Here is a 17092-nt window from a genome sequence, read left to right on the forward strand (position 1 = left end):
ATGAATTCTTACATATCCCTATAGGTGCCAGAGCCCTTCTGGAACTATAACCACTACAGCACACTGGTAATTATGGTGCTTGGAGTCTTCTTTAAAATTCCAATTTAGGCCAGCCCCAGAGACATGTTTAAATGGAAGATGTTCTCTGAGTCTCTGTCCAAACCAAACATTTTAGCAAATGGATATAAAGTGTTTCAGATACAATAAGTCATCTTTCCTATGTACCATAAAAAAAAACCCTCAAATAGGGGGAGGGGAAATGGTTGCATTGGCAATACAAACAGGCTTTTCAAGGTACCCATCTATCTATATCTCTATATCTCTTTGTGTTTTAAAAGAAGAGGCTAATTTAACATTTTGCTTTCTACTAATGCTGAAGAACTGTCAACTGAAATGGAAAACATTGAGTACAAAGCCTTTTCAACTGTTTGGCACACTTAACGTAAAGCACATTATTACTGTTTTACATAAAAATAAAAGAGATGCATATATAAGACATGGGCGTAACAAGTCCCGTTATTAAACTAGGGACACAAATATGTACTTGCTCCTTTAAGTGCAGTGATGTCTGGGGTTCCATCACATATGGAAACCAAGTCTGTTCATTAGAAAAAAAAATTGGGAGGCAGATGGGGAGTTGGTTCCATTTGTTTACAAAGCATGCCGTATCACTACAGTGATAGAGATTTCTGAAGTTCTTGCAGCACCCTGAATAGTTTGGAGAGAGATCATCGAAAAAGTAGCTTGAAGAGTCACCCCAGGACTGAACAGCAGGTACTTCTCAATGCTCTGGTTCCATTTGTAAGCACCAAAATTTTTTTGCAAGAAGCATCTCTGGAAGACTGATAGAAACTGAAAGGCCTTGTATGTCCTTTAACACTGTAAAAGGTGTCCATGTTGAACCAGATCCAATCCATAAACACATTTAGAATCTAGACAGAAACTAGAACAGCCAGCTGTCTATGTGTCAACATTGCGAAGAATATAGACCAAGCCACCAGGGCTTAAGGAGAAACAACTAGTCACCTGGACTATGAAAGAAGTTCATTAACACCTTACAAGCCACCAGGGCTTGCCATTGGGTTATATTTAAGCTTTAAGGCCACCAGGGCTTTTAAACAGGAGAGTATTAAATCTTAAGAGCCACCAGGGCTCAAAGACAGAAAAAGACTGAGATTTACTCTGGTTGGTTACTTTGGTGCTTGGACAAGGAAACACACAGACAAAAAATAATACCTTTCAGAATATCAACTAGCTGTTGTATGTCATTGCATGTCTCGCGCAGAGATTCAACTTCACAATTCGAGATTCTAGAAAGGACTCAATATTCAGCTTTCTAGATGACTGACCAACAATCTGGCCAGGAGATCATACTAGCTCATGGCAGGTGAAGATGTGAGAAGGATCTCCTAGTCACTGGATCCATCACCAAGAATAAGTGGTGTTATGAAGCAATATCTTGCAAGCATGAGTCTGCCTGCTAACTAACACTGGGATGCACTCTGTTATGGGCACGCATTGACTTCCTTTTCTTTTGCTGAGCAGCATAGGTTATCTGCATGGGGATCAATGCCGGCTCTTCACCCATCTTCACCTTCTCCAATGAAATTAACTTATTTGCCAGTGCATTCTCAACTAGTTGTTGTGGGGGCAAGGGTTGTCTCACAACCTCCATGGAACTCTTTGAAACCTGACGGCTTGCATCAGACTTTTTTATCTTTGCACCTGTTAAGAGGTGGCGTTGACCACTGGAACTGGTTTTGTGCAATGGATGATCTCCACTGCGTCTGGTCTGGGCACTCTTTCTCTGTACATCCTCCAGGCTGCACTCTATGCGATATACCTCCTCTGTTGCATGGTTGACCAAGTCAAATTGTGACAACAGGGTATCTAGCACTGGCAAAAGTCTCTGGATGTTTGAGTCTGCTTCTATTCTCTCTCTGGAGCTTCCAGCACTCAGGGTGTCCAGCTGGCTGGAAAGGGTGGAGAAGGAAGATGATGATGAAGTGTCAGATGCAGCACTTGGGGTGGGCAATCGCAGAGACTTTGAATCACTGGAAGAGCGTGAAGGAAGTGGCTCCATGCCTTCAAATCGAACTTTGTGACGGAACTGTAACACAAAATGTGGTAGGCACATATTAACAAAAAAGCTTCACGTACATTTTTGCACAACACTGAAACCATGTGAGGACACCATACACAATAGCAACCCCAAAGAATACACCCAAGTGTTACAGTTTCTGAGAGCAAACTGCTTGCTTCTTCAAAATTCTTAAGATTGTTTAAAATAAATATATACACTGGACAGCGCTTTACCCCAAGATAAAACCAAATTAGAACAAGCAGACCAAAACAGACAATGGAGTGTAATCAGTACTACTCTATCAACATGTTTACCACTGCCTTCCGTTGTTTCCTGAGAACATGAGGAGGTTCTACCCTGTACAATAAAATGGAGAGTCAAAAGTTTAGTAGCACATTTTTTTCTCAAACTTTTTTTTTAGCTTAATTTGGCAACATGGGTGTCTATGTATCGCAATTCTGTGTAGTATAGAAAACCCAAAAGCAGATGGTGGTAATTGTGACAATAGCACAATGGATAGCATATTTTTAGCATATATTGTAATATGCTGGGGTATTGGGATCAATGGTGCGGATTGTATTTAGATAACCTAGAGCTACCTCTACTTAAATAGTACTAATTCAAGTTTCTAGCATATGTACCATCTTCATTTGGATTAAAAGATACTTTTAATGTAACCCCCCCCCCCCCCTCCCCCTCCCCCACACCTTTTTGGGATGACAGAGTATGCTTGGAGTAACCCTTTAAACAAAATAAAAATGAAAATACAATTTTCTATCGAAGTTCTTAATAAATATGGAGACAACCAGCAAGCTTGAAGCCCACCTCTTTCACTTTGCTGACTCCCATCCATATCCGCAGTCTCCTGAGGAAGAGTTCCACCATCTCGTAGTCCTGAAGTTCAAAAGCTGGGCGGAATAGCTCTAGACGCACAAGGCTGTAATTGTTGATCAGAACGGATGCAAAGAGCCGCATTAGAATCCATATCTCTAAGATCATGTAGCTCAGGGAGAAGAGTCGAGGCACAAAGGAGAAGTTTGGGAAGGGGGCCTTCAGACTGATACATCCCCGAGTCATTGCAAGCAGCGTGGTCAAGCTGGATCCAAAGCTGCGGAAGTTCTCCCAGGATGAAGAAAATAGCTGAGGGAAAAGTATTCTATTAGTGATATTAACACCTACAAATACAAGGCCACCTACAGCTCTGCAGGTCAGAATTCTGGACTAAAAGTCTAAAGTGAGGACCACCCTTTAGATACCTAGTGCTTTGCATAATTATTCTTAAAATCATTAATTAATTTACACTGGACACAAAAAAATTATAACTATGAGCATACCAAACACACACAGCAAACACATAGCTGATGGACTCAAGGTGGTCACATACAATTACTAAGGCTGTGGGTTCATTCATGGGCAGCTTGATTTCCATTAGGTTCCAAAAATGGTTTAAATAAATAATGAGGAAGATGGGCAGTGTAGGGAAAAAGAACAGGTTGCAGTAAAAATTGGTAAAAGAACAAGTTGCAGTCAGGGTTATAATTAGAGAGGGGGTTAGCTTCGGTATTTATAGATAAGTTAGTGTTTAGAAACAGAGAGAGCAATTAGGAGTAGGACATAAAGAGAGGGGTATGGGTTAGTTTAGCAAATTAGAGAGAGTGATTGTTGGTATTAACTAGATAGAGGCTACGGGTAGGAAAGAGCGCAGAGCAGAGCAGTGAAAATGAGAACATAGCATAGTTATGGTTAATAAATGGATAGCCGTTCCGGTTAGTAAATTAGAGAATATAGTTAGGGTTAGGAATTCCAGAAAGTACAGGATTAGAAAAAAAATAAATTGGGTTTGTAATAAGGCCCCTTAATCCCACAACTACAACTACTCAGGTCCTTTGTGACTAATTAATGAGTAGATGATGCTTTTGTACCCTGTTTTTATTTCTGAACTAACACTGAGATTCTGACAATTTTACTTGGAAAGAGAGACCACACCTCCCACGACACCAAATACAGCCAAATACCCTACAGACACAATCTGTATCTTGACTGTCTAAATGGATCCTGGTGGCCTATTATTTCAGAACTCCTACTTACCAAGAAGCCGACCTGGGTGTATACCAGCAACAACCCAAGAACAGCGCCGGATGCGGCACACAGCTCCATTGCAGATTTGCTTATCGTCTTCCCAAATATTGACCATTCTCGGATGAAACGCAGCTGTTGAGCAGCCTGAAAAAAATATACAACAAAGGATTTTGGGGTTTTATGACTGATGGAAGTCTAGCTTCATAATCAATTATTCTCATTGAAAAAAATACCTAAACTTTATTTTAACGTTGTAGAATAATCGAAGTCAACCACTCGAGACAGAAAAAGGATCTTTATTACTTGAACCCATTCTGTACCAAACCTACGCAGAGAAGGAGCTTATAGAAAAACTGTTATAGAGAAGAGATGATTAGGATCACTGTGGAAAAAGTGGATCTCACTTCCTGCTGCCATTACACCCCATATGTATATATGTGACTCAGACATTGGTTTTTACCAATTGCCATGGGAACAAGAATCTCACCATGGCATTATTTTTCTACAGTCTCCAATATAGACGGTAGTCATGTTCCTCAAATGATATAAACGCATGCCACAAGCTGGAAGAAGGATAGAAGGCATGTCCCACTTCTATGTGGTGACCACACAAGCGTGGGAGGCATATATAGTTTGGAACTGGGTACAATGGAGGTATCTATATCAGAAGTAGGTTTGTTCTAAAAGCACTTGTCCTCCTAGAAACATTTTAACCAGTTCAGAAACTTTCTTGGGAACTTCTTGAGTGGTCTTTATGAGGGGCTTGACTGAACTCATAATTATGGAAACAGAGATGTTTTCAGGCATCTTGTGAGATTTTTCACATTGACCAATTCTATGCTCGATAATACACAAAAGAGACAAATCCTAGCAAGAGAGACTGCCAGAAGATGTGGTCTTCTCTAACCCATGTGGATTAATTTAAATCCTATACAGAGGGTGAAAATGTTGAACATGATAATAGAACACCATGATTGCTAAGCTTGGCCAACTTACCTTCACAGTAAGAACAAACAGCAGGGAAGCAGACAGTCCATGGAATGTATTCCCCAGGAAAGCTACTTGGTGGAGGCTGATAAACGCGGTTTTGTTTTTCAGGTATCTATTCCACTGCTGCTCCGCCAGGCTTGCCTGACTCAGATAAACGACCACAGTGCAGACAGCGAGGACTGTCATCAACCACTGCATGTAGTTCCAGAAATGGGTAAAATATGAGCGTCCCTCCTTCCTGATCGCAAGGCACTCCGAAAGGACAAAGTACACCACAAACATCATCAGGAATACCTGGGAAAGGTTGACACACAGAAGCAAAGTGAAATTCATGACTGGAAGTATCAGATTTTTATAGGATTGTCAATTTGGGTCCATTCCAAAAAAAAAAAATACAGCTTACATTAGTTATTATATTGCTGTGTCTTAAAATGTATATTAAGTTGGACCCATCAACTATAAGAAAACGTTAAATATGTTGATGCAATCACCGATACTTTTCAACATCGAGCAGTCAAATGCTGTGAATAGTTTGACTTCTTAATTAGGGTCCATTAGTCCCCAGTCTTTGCATCTTCGCAGCTGGAAGCTAATTCGCCAATATACTTGGGGGATCACTTTCAGACAATGAACTAAATAAGCCTTTTACTAAAGGGCTTGGTTCAGTGAAGAGAGCTTCTGGCACAAAAAGGCTGGGAGTAGTGGGGGTAAGTCAACCATTGGCAAACTGTTTGACTATTTACATTTGGTAGCTCAAAGACAATCTTCGCACTATAACCACTACATTACACTGTAGTGATAATGGTGTTTAGAGCTTTCCATTAATCAATTACACCAATCAAAGGACAAATAAGCGCTGTAACTAAAATATAAATAGCAACATTGATAACACAAAAATGAAAAGTACCTGAAATGTGCGTAAATGGATACTTTAAACAAACAACACACTTTGCAAAGTCCATATGTAGCAGAATAGGCTAATGATCGGTTGCCCTTATCTGTCGGTACCGTTAAACTCTGATGAAATCAAAATTCCAACAAAGATGCCAAAATTATTTTTGTTGTAAACCTAGCAATATCATCCTTTCAAGCTCAACACAATGCAATCACCGTTTAGGCCCAGATTTAAGGAGAGGGAGCTTTGATGGCGATACTGGAGGCTGCACAGATTCACTGAATTGTAAAGAAACCCATACCATCATAGTGAGCAGAAGGTGGGTGTCACCACTAAGATGCAGAAGAGGAAATGCCCTGATCTCTGTGGATGGGAGGGTCTTGCCAGCCAATGGGAACTCAAGAAGAAGCGTGACCGAGGAATACAAGTTAACTCCAGGACTATAAAGGGAGAATTCGACAAATAATGCCCTCGTTCTGCAAAACAAAAACAATCATTGCAATTATTTCATACTCCCCAGGCACAAGCTCCCACCACTTTTTTTAAAAAATTTGTATCTTATCAGAGTTTGATACTCAAAAAATACATCAGAATCGCAGAATATAGAAGAGGATAACACAATATATGAGAAAATAACATATGTTAACATGCATTTAAGGTAACCACAGTATCTGTGTCGTTGTGGGTCCGGAGCTTACAATATAAAACCATTCATCCGAAGACTCGGTATATTGCCTGGCTGCACTGAGTGCATTACTACTTGGGAGTCGTTCTAGGATGTCATCAGTCTCCCTTGCGAGCTTGCTTAGTACTAACCGCCTCTATCTTAGCCCTTTTATTCGTTTATTAGTTGTGCTTAGCTTTGTTCCCAGGGTAATGTCTGACTGCTTGGGACGTGTGCATTATGCTGGCCTTGCCGTGATGTGTCTGGCACTCCAGAGAATGTCTGTAGACGTCAACTGGTGGTCTAGGGTAAGTTAACATTTATAAATGTTTTTTAACATTGCATAAAATAAAACATAAATATAAAACATTGTATAATGTGTCCAGTGGTGTGGCTATGTGGTATAGGCTGATGTGGAATTATGTGAGGTGTTTTATGCATGGTCTTCTCTCAAGGTGGTAACTGGGTGGAGGAGGTGGGTGTAGTATGGGTGCTAGTAGATAGCTGGTTTAAGTTAGCTGTGTGTGTGGTCTTGTGAGTGTCAGTTTGGATGCTGTTTTTGTTTCGTAGGTACTAGTCCACTTCTGTATGTCTGCTTTGCCCCAGTCTCTCCGCCCCTCTGTCGAGGTTTGTCCATGGTGGGCAGATTAAGTTTTAGTTTCCTGAGGAAAGCTTCTCGGTCATCTGCCGAGAGTCTGGTCTTCCCTCTGGACCTAAAGTGAGCCGTCTGCTCCTCACCGGTAGCGGATTGTTGCCTCTCGAACTTGTTTAGCAGTTGGTGCCAGTAGTCTCTGCATCACTAGTGCTGTAAAAGGAATGTCACCATAAATAGCCACTGTAAGTCCCTCAAAAAGTATGTTGTTTTGGTTTCTTGAGCGTGATAAAATCGCTGTGCAAATCGCCACGTCCCTAGTCACGATTATTTTGTCTCTGGATATGTTATCTGGTGCTGCTGCAGCCTTCCGAATTCGGAAAGCGGAAAGAAATGTGCTTGGATCTGTGCTGCCTATTGAGGCTAACAGTCTCAATACATACGGCAATAGGTCATCCCCGCTGTTTTCCGGGATGCCACGAATGCATACATTCCGCCGCCTATGTCTTAGGCTTCCAGCGTCGTAACGGTTCTCTTTAGTCCGTGTTCTTGTAGTTGAGCGGTGGATTGCAGGGTTTGCTCTCTGTCCCCTTCTCTGGCTTCCACTGCCGTGATTCGTGCCATCTCCTTTTGAGTTTCTCGGAGGTCCGCTTTCCATATCCCCCTCATCTCCTCCAGGAGGTCCCTGATGTCCCTCTTTGTCACTGGGGACGAGTCTTCCTCAGAGTCTCGGGAGAGGGCCTCCACTGATGGTGAGTCCTCCGAGTCTGCCTCCCCAATACACGCCTCCGGCTCCATCTTGGTTTGAGCCGGCAGAGAAGGCCTCTCGAAGGAAATCCTAATATCAGCTAATTTGGTTGTCTCTAGTAGGCGGAATTTCTTATTTTTGCGCCCCATTCTAGACTCTGGGGTGGGAGTGTGGTTTTGCCCGCTGAGAGGGAGTCTGACTGCTCTATTTAGCTGTGTTTGTCCCGCGTTGGTATGGAGCTCCACATGCACACGTCTGGTACGTTCGCTCGTCGGCCACACCCCCCAAGCTCCCACTACCTTTTAACCCAAGCAGTTTGGAAGCATGATAAATAAAAACAGAAATGCACTCTATAGCGCCTACCACTGGTCACGATTTTGAATTACAATGATCGTGTAAAACAGGACTGTTACAAAGCTAGATCCCAAAATGTTGTAGGACTACATCTGTCAAGATGCCTTCCCAGCTTTTACAATGGAAAAGCATCACCGAAGATTTAGATTTAAATATAATTTAGGGATCTTCACACCTGCTCTAGAACGTAATGTGTAATAGCAATCCGCAGTATAGCGCATTCGGCAATTATGCTGACTGGGCATAATTTACTCAAATCCTGTTTAAAATGTAAGAAAAAAATAGACTTTAGACATTGGGGAGATTTATGAAAATATTGTGATCAGAATTGTAAAAGTGAGGTCATAGAGACAAATGGACTGAACAGGGGGATATTTCTGCTACAACTTTACACCACTTATCAGATCACAACATAGTGATAAATCTTCCGTTATAGGTTTACACTAAATTATGCCACACTCGTCTCCTGACATGCATCACTGGCATCGCTATAACCAATTATTAGCTTGCCACGGTCATAAAACATTATTTCAGTTGCACTATAAAAGAAGAAAAAAAAATCAGAAGAATACATTGCAAATAAAAATAGCGTTTCCAGAAAAAAAGTGGAAATGTTAAGATCATCATGAAGCAGTATTCCAAACCGATGGGGATAACAAAGATCTACTGTAGCAATTGGAAACAAAAAGTAAATATTAATGACTTACAGGCCGTCTATCCAGTGGTTCTGCTGGAGATGTCCCAGGACAGCCTTATCTTGCTCCAAGCTGCTTCCAAGCATCTGATTATACCCAGAATTATCATACATGTAGAGCGAGCCCCAATACCAGTCACTGCAAAAGATGGGGAAACACAATATCAGACTCTGTCTGAGCTGGGAGGCCAGGCAAGATGTCCAAGATGTCAGGGCAGTGCCCACACAGCTACAGCGCCCACACAGCTACAACCAATACATCATCCACCATGCCCTGGTAAGCAGGTAGATAGATAGACATAAATATTTCTACTACAATATTCAGGTAAATTTAAAGAAAGGAGGCAGAACAAATGCTTTGCAACTGGTAATAACATGTCAATCAGGTAGGGGCACCGAAACTCGACCAGATATTGTCATGGTACATTGTATTTTTCTTGTGGTACCCCCTTGGCAGAGCAAGCATGATCCCACAGAAAATCATCTAACGGAGTTTCTTTATGTGCAGAGATGCACCTTCTCAATCAATAACTCTAAATCAATCACTAGGAAACAGTTGTGTGGGAATGGGTGTTCGGAAAACATGTACATTAAGGGGACACTCCAGGCACCCAGACCACTTCTGCCCATTGGAGTGGTCTGGGTGTCAACTGCCATCACCCTTAACCCTGCAAGTGTAATTATTGCAGTTTTTATAAACCTTGCAGGGTTAGGTCCTCCTCTAGTGGCTGTCTATCAGACAGCCACTGGAGGGACTTCCGGCTTCTTAGAACACGAAAAGTGTTTACAATGTATATTACATGTATCAGTAGATTTAATATATTTTGTTTAATTCTTGTATTATATGTGTAACATATTAAAATAGTTTAACTCGGTTGTAACTTGTCTAGAAATGACCCTTACGATGGTTGAATTTTCAATAAATATTAACCAATTATTAAAAAAATAAAAACCCAGGTGTAAACGTGTTTCTTACCCGGTAACATCCGGTAAGGAGTGTTTCCAAGCGTAGGATTGGTTGACAGTGTTCTGGATCCAACCCACATCATTGCTTGCATCAAGCAGAGGTGGCTCTGCACAGGTTCTGCTGGTGAGTGATAGGGAATCACCACATACCGCTGAGAATCCACAAATTGAGAGTAATGTTAGTGTGTCAATGGTTGGCATACACATTGTACGTTACTGTGAGTTCTATTGCTGAGGAGCTCTGTAATACAATCATACACATTGTACGTTACTGTGAGTTTTATTGCTGTGGAGCTCTGTGATACACTCATACACATTGTACGTTACTGTGAGTTTTATTGCTGTGGAGCTCTGTGATACACTCCTACACATTGTACGTTACTGTGTGTTTTATTGCTGTGGAGCTCTGTGATTCACTTGCACATATGAGCACTTAGTAGAAAAGAACACCAGGGTAGGAATCCACTTGAAAAACAGGATCACAAAAATTGGCTATTTCACCAGCAGATGAGCTATGGCAAGGCTTCGTATCAGTCAGTTGTTTATCTTTAAGAAAATGGCGAACCCCCCCGCACCCCAGACCACTAGTGGCAATGTCATGGTTAGGAAATGCTCTGAGTCAATGCCGGAGAACGTTCTTCAACTGAATATCGATTAAATTGCATTGAGGCTCTCACCTTGCCGAAACCGGATCTGGCGCAGCCTAGCAGATCCGAGCAGCTGGTTTTTGTGCAGGTAAGGCAGCAAAACATCAGACGCCCAGTTCCAAAACTCATCGGATCTGTGTGAACAAACCAGGTTATAGAACATGTTATATCTCATAACTTTGGACTAAATGCTAGAGAAATCATCAAACTACTTATCACATTCAGTCTACTTTCTGCTAATTAATGGCAGTCAGTCCATGCTAATAGTTGATTGTCTTATTTTGAAGAGGACACTTGGACTCCTGTAAAGGTAACATGATGACCATGGTAGGACTTATAGGGGCTCCTCTACAAAACTGTAATAATGTATGGGATAATGGGGGAGGCCATCTACTCTGAATTTAGTACATAATGTCCGGGTGATACCTCTTAATCTGCAGGAATCTCTGGACACCAAGCTCCTGCTTCACAGAGCGCTGCAGCAAGTAAGCTCCTGGGGTTCTAGATGAGTCTCCATAGTTGGTGAGAAGAATAACCAGAAAGAACAGCATGTAGACTACAAGGTTCTGTAATACAAGTAAAGAAGATTGGTAAGACAGGGCACACTGATGCAAGAGTTTATTCACTAGACTCTACAATAATTCCATAGTTATTAATAAATAAACAGGCAGTTATCCACTTGGGTATCCTCTCGAGCCAATCCATTCTGGACTTGGTATGATTCCTTACCTTGGTGTTGCACAAATGTAGATTGTCCACCTAGACCAGAAATGTACAGTAATGCCCATGCGAACAGTTCCCAGTCAAAAGATATAGCGAGAGAAAGAAGGGGCTACTTTGTCTCAGTATTTTTCCTATGCCTGACACTTCTGGACACTGCGTCCAGCCATCACCAGTGACAGCTGCAGGGAATTGACTTTGTCTATGGAATATCCCATGGTTTTGCAGGACCCTCCAAAGACCTCAATGCTGTACTCTCAGCATGAGAGCCAGAAGCAAAAGAGGGCTGGCCTGAAGAAGATGGGATGACAGTGCCCAGGAAGAACAGGTTCATATAAGTAAGTTTCAACTTTGCCTGCCCCCCGGCCACTGGACCCCCAGTGGCAATGTAACCTTTGGGGGTCTTAGCAACTTATGAAAAGTCCCTAGACGGTGACGGTGCCACTTTAACCCCTTAAGGACCAAACTTCTGGAATTAAAGGGAATCATGACATGTCACGCATGTCATGTGTCCTTAAGGGGTTAAAGGAACAGTTTGAGCACCATAACAACTTTATTGGAATTAATTTGTCATGGTGTCAGTAGGCACTGGCTTACCTTTAGGGATTAAACCGATTATGAATGGTTTAACTGCAAAGTCTTCTCTCCAGCACCATTTCTTTCTGCCTTTTTCAAGCCATTTTATGAATGGGGAGTCAAAGGGACTTAGAGAGTTAATGTCAGAGACTTTGAGGTTAAATCTTTCTTCTGGCCCCATAACAACTTAATTTCAGTTGTTGTGATGTTGTTATGGTGCCCTAAGTATTCCTTTAAGAAGGTCTGAAGACTTTAGGTAAAGGCAGAAAAAAAGAACAAGTGTAGCTGTGATCTAACATTTCAGTTTATAGGAGGGATAAGGAAATTGCCATTGGCTGATTTTAAGGGCACTAACAGGATTAGGCTGGCAGAGTAAAGAGGACACTGTTGATCGCCTACTGTTGAAGGTTTTTGTTTGTCCACTGGATCTTTTTCTGCACAAACCCTGCAAAGTCAACATGAAGTCTGGGAAATGGAGTTACCTTTAACATTCTGTGTAGCAGTTTCACTTTCCGTGCCTCTTCTCTGGCCTGAAAAAGAGCAAATCCCTGTGGGGGTCGTACTTTGGTGATTCGTTCAGAGATCTTCTCCACCAAAGGGCATTCCACCAATGTATCCTCTTCCTCAGGGTGCAGGCGCTTTACAATAAGAGCAAAGTACAGGCCCTCAAGTAGAACCTAGAATGAGGACACAGGAAGATACAGCAGCTGTAATCATAAAGTTCAAGACAGATAATAGTGGGTTCTGGGTAGGGGAAGAGGTCTTCATAAGGAAGGCACATAATCTACGATATATATATAGTTTTATGAGAACCATTCCCTAGTGTCTCCATTGGTAGACTCACCTTCAGTGGCTCCAGGATAAAGAAGGAGCAGAGGAAACTAAATATACCAGAGATCAGCCACATTAGACCCACACTGGATGTGAAGCCAACACCAATCCAGACAGACACCGCAAAGCAACAAAGGAGGAGGACACAGCTGAGCACATGAGCGACACGTGCACACCACGAGGGTAGCATCTGCCTGCGTCTCTGAAACGCGTCGGTTATAACTGTCAATGTAAAACAAAAAAATAAAAAGAACAACATTATGGGTAATGAAGCTTGCTTTCCAGGTTAAAATTCTCACTGTCCCATCCAGAATAAATGAGAAATGGTCCCCAAACCGGTTTAAATAAACTGTATTCTATATACAAACTTGAAAGGACAAAGCAAGCTCTGTGTTTGAAAGTGCAGGTCCTGTTACAGAATATCTTCAATGTCTGTTTCAGAAGGTCTACTCAACCCATACAAGTGAAGGCATAGACCATGTTGAAGGCAACAGAAAATTGCATTAGGCTTGTCAGTAAAAGCAAAAAAATCAAGAAACCACTGTGGTACTCCGCAGATGTGGCCAAAATAGTAAAAAAACAAAAAGTTAGCATTTAGTAATTATAAAAAAACCCAGAGTGAGGAAGACAGAATGACCTATAAGATTAGGCAGAAAGAGGCTAAGCAAGTTATAAGAGCTTCCAAATCCCACACAGAAGAGAAAATAGCACAGTCAGTAAAAAAGGGGGACAAAACTTTTTTTAGATACATAAATGAGAAAAGAAAAGTAAAACAAGGATTAGTTAGATTAAAAACAAAAGAAGGAAGGTATGTAGATGAGGATAAAGGTCTAGCTGACTGCCTCAATGAATATTTTTGTTCGGTATTTACAGATGAAAATGAAGGAAAGGGACCTCAGTTAAGAAAAAGGATAAATGAGTCATTTATTACACGTGAGTTTACAGAGGAAGAGGTTCTATTTCAACTGTCAAAAGTAAAGACAAATAAGTCAATGACCTGATGGAATACACCCAAAGCTATTAAAAGAGCTTAGTGGTGTACTAGCAAAACCATTAACAGATTTATTTAACCAATCATTGATAACAGGAGTAGTCCCAGAAGATTGGAAGTTCAAGAAAAGGTAATAGGGAGGAGTCGGGCAACTATAGGCCAGTAAGCCTTACTTCAGTAGTGGGGAAAGTGATGGAAACCATGTTAAAGGATAGGATTGTTGAACATCTAAAAACACATGGATTTCAAGACCAGAGACAACATGGGTTTACTTCAGGGAGATCATGCCAAACTAATCTTATTGATTTTTTTTGATTGGGTAACTAAAATTATAGATCAGGGTGGTGCAGTAGACATTGCTTACCTAGATTTCAGTAAGGCTTTTGACACTGTTGCACATAGAAGGCTTATCAATAAACTACAATCTTTGAGTTTGGATTCCAATATTGTTGAATGGGTAAGGCAGTGGCTGAGTGACAGGCAACAGAGGGTTGTAGTCAATGGAGTATATTCGAAGCTTGGGCTTGTCACCAGTGGGGTACCTCAGGGATCTGTACTTGGACCCATTCTCTTTAATATTTTTATTAGTGATATTGCAGAAGGTCTTGATGGTAAGGTGTGTCTTTTTGCGGATGATACTAAGATATGTAACAGGGTTGATGTTCCAGGAGGGATAAGCCAAATGGAAAATGATTTAGGTAAACTAGAAAAATGGTCAGAGTTGTGGCAACTGACATTTAATGTGGATAAGTGCAAGATAATGCATCTTGGACGTAAAAACCCAAGGGTAGAGTACAAAATATTTGATAGAGTCCTAACCTCAACATCTGAGGAAAGGGATTTAGGGGTGATTATTTCTGATGACTTAAAGGTAGGCAGACAATGTAATAGAGCAGCAGGAAATGCTAGCAGAATGCTTGGTTGTATAGGGAGAGGTATTAGCAGTAGAAAGAGGGAAGTGCTCATGCCATTGTACAGAACACTGGTGAGACCTCACTTGGAGTACTGTACACAGTACTGGAGACCCTATCTTCAGAAGGATATTGATACCTTAGAGAGAGTTCAAAGAAGGGCTACTAAACTGGTTCATGGATTGCAGGATAAAACTTACCAGGAAAGGTTAAAGGATCTTAACATGTATAGCTTGGAGGAAAGACGAGACAGGGGGGATATGATAGAAACATTTAAATACATAAAGGGAATCAACACAGTAAAGGAGGAGACTATATTTAAAAGAAGAAAAACTACCACAACAAGAGGACATAGTCTTAAATTAGAGGGACAAAGGTTTAAAAATAATATCAGGAAGTATTACTTTACTGAGAGGGTAGTGGATGCATGGAATAGCCTTCCAGCTGAAGTGGTAGAGGTTAACACAGTAAAGGAGTTTAAGCATGCGTGGGATAGGCATAAGGCTATCCTAACTATAAGATAAGGCCAGGGACTAATGAAAGTATTTAGAAAATTGGGCAGACTAGATGGGCCGAATGGTTCTTATCTGCCGTCACATTCTATGTTTCTATGTTTCTATGTTAACAGTGGATTCAGTGCTAATCCTTACACACCTGTCCGTGGTGACTTTGTAGATCTTGTCACTTCCATGGCAGGAGATGTCATCACTTGGCCCTTCTCATTCAGCTTCTCCAACATGATAGTCTCAGTTTTATCCCCAAAGGGATTGGATCTGTGGAAAAATGGAGATAATATAATTGCCATCTTCAGTCTTCTGAAAAAAAAATTAGAAAACAATACCCTATGATTAATACCAAATGTTTACTACTGAGTATTAGTTTCTGGATGAGATTACAGGACACTATTACAAATAGTCAAGTGTCCCTTCAAGGGGGGGGGGGGGGGGGGGGGAGGGGGTATTTGAGATGCTAAAGATAATAACAGAGGATTAAAGTTCAAAAACATGGATCGATGACTTAGGGCCTCAATTTAAATGTTCATTTTTAGCAGAACTAAGTAGTTACAAACAAATGTCCAGGTCTACTGTGTTGAAAAGCAGACACGTTTTACAGAGGATGTCGTCAGGGACAAGATCAGCTGCTCTACAATACGAACACAGGGATTGGCGAGGCAGATGCCACCAAATTCTCTTTGGTTTGCGGAACGTTGTTGATTTTCAGCAGATGACAAGTGATGTGTTCGACAGACCTTGGTATAACTAATAAATGTTTGTTGTTAACTTACAAATCGGACAAAAGATCCGTCTCAGTCCTGGAAATCCTTCTGATCTCTCTTGGAAGAGACATGCTGCTGGCTCCATCTGAAGAAACACACAGTCATTTTATTAGTTAATTTAAAAAAACACAATAACTTCAGTAGGGCAGTTATATATAACAAACAAAGTGCTAGATTCCCTGGTTTGATATCTTACAGCCAATGTAAGTGATGTTACTCTCTCTCCGTTGCTGTAACGAGGAGAGTGCTTTAGTGAAGGAGACATGCCACACCTGTGAGGTCGATGGATTATCTTGGCAAAGTAGAAGTGCTCACTAACACAGATTTAGACAAGTTTGTGAACAATATTTGAGAGAAATAGGCCTTCTGTGTACATAGAAAAAGTCTTAGATCTTTGAGGGGCAAAAACCAAAGTATTGCGTTTATAATTTTGTTCAGTGTACGTTATGATTATTTAATACCAAATGCTTATTGCAAAAAAACTTGTCTGTTTGATTCTTGCCTGTCCTTACCTGATGCTACAAAGGGTCGGCCCAGTGTTTGGGGAAGACCAACAACAACACTCCTATCCTCCTCGCTGGGATGGGAGCTGCCATCGATCCCAATGTGGCGGCAGGTGCGACGTCTCTCAAGCTTCTGAATGGTATTACCCATGATGGAAGGATCACTGAGAAGGTCCGGCCAGCTGAGAACTCCATCATTGGAATTCCACTGAATGAAACTGTACGGGGGAACACAATGGAGGTTATAGTTGTACAGTTAAAGTGGATTTGTCACTTTTTTTTCTATTGTCTTGCTAATGACACAATTACACTCCTACACCAGGCATCCCTGTTTTCTTCTTCTTCTTATTTTTTTTTTTTTAAATAAAGAAAATATATTTTAAGGTATATATAAGGAAAAGTAGGGACTGCTTTTCATTATATGTAACCGACAGGATGACAAAAGTTGACAAAGGGTCTAGCCTTACTCTAGCTCCATGTCATTTGTCAACGTTTGTCATTGGTTGTCATGTTCCTGCTTATCTCCTTCCAGCAGTGCGTCACTTCCAGCAGCAGCATTGCATCATGGACGC

The 17092-nt window shown here is 41.2% G+C and overlaps 1 protein-coding gene across 1 annotated transcript in view; it reads right to left on the reverse strand.

Moving 5' to 3' along the window:
• Positions 1 to 234: 234 nt before the first annotated feature.
• PKD1 (polycystin 1, transient receptor potential channel interacting) overlaps positions 235 to 17092 on the reverse strand; it is a 132868-nt gene continuing 116010 nt past the window's right edge. The window contains exons 32-45 of the mRNA XM_063430475.1: positions 16530 to 16738; positions 16027 to 16102; positions 15396 to 15514; positions 12853 to 13061; positions 12491 to 12685; positions 11139 to 11278; positions 10743 to 10846; positions 10076 to 10217; positions 9113 to 9238; positions 6349 to 6523; positions 5159 to 5446; positions 4172 to 4306; positions 2909 to 3223; positions 235 to 2110 (exon numbers count right to left, since the gene is read on the reverse strand). Coding sequence (XP_063286545.1) covers positions 1481 to 2110; positions 2909 to 3223; positions 4172 to 4306; positions 5159 to 5446; positions 6349 to 6523; positions 9113 to 9238; positions 10076 to 10217; positions 10743 to 10846; positions 11139 to 11278; positions 12491 to 12685; positions 12853 to 13061; positions 15396 to 15514; positions 16027 to 16102; positions 16530 to 16738 — 2863 coding nt within the window. The 3' untranslated portion in view covers positions 235 to 1480. The remainder of the gene's footprint in view (positions 2111 to 2908; positions 3224 to 4171; positions 4307 to 5158; positions 5447 to 6348; positions 6524 to 9112; positions 9239 to 10075; positions 10218 to 10742; positions 10847 to 11138; positions 11279 to 12490; positions 12686 to 12852; positions 13062 to 15395; positions 15515 to 16026; positions 16103 to 16529; positions 16739 to 17092) is intronic.

The sequence above is a fragment of the Pelobates fuscus genome, chromosome 8, assembly GCF_036172605.1.
Source record: "Pelobates fuscus isolate aPelFus1 chromosome 8, aPelFus1.pri, whole genome shotgun sequence".
In the NCBI taxonomy this organism is placed as follows: domain Eukaryota; kingdom Metazoa; phylum Chordata; class Amphibia; order Anura; family Pelobatidae; genus Pelobates; species Pelobates fuscus.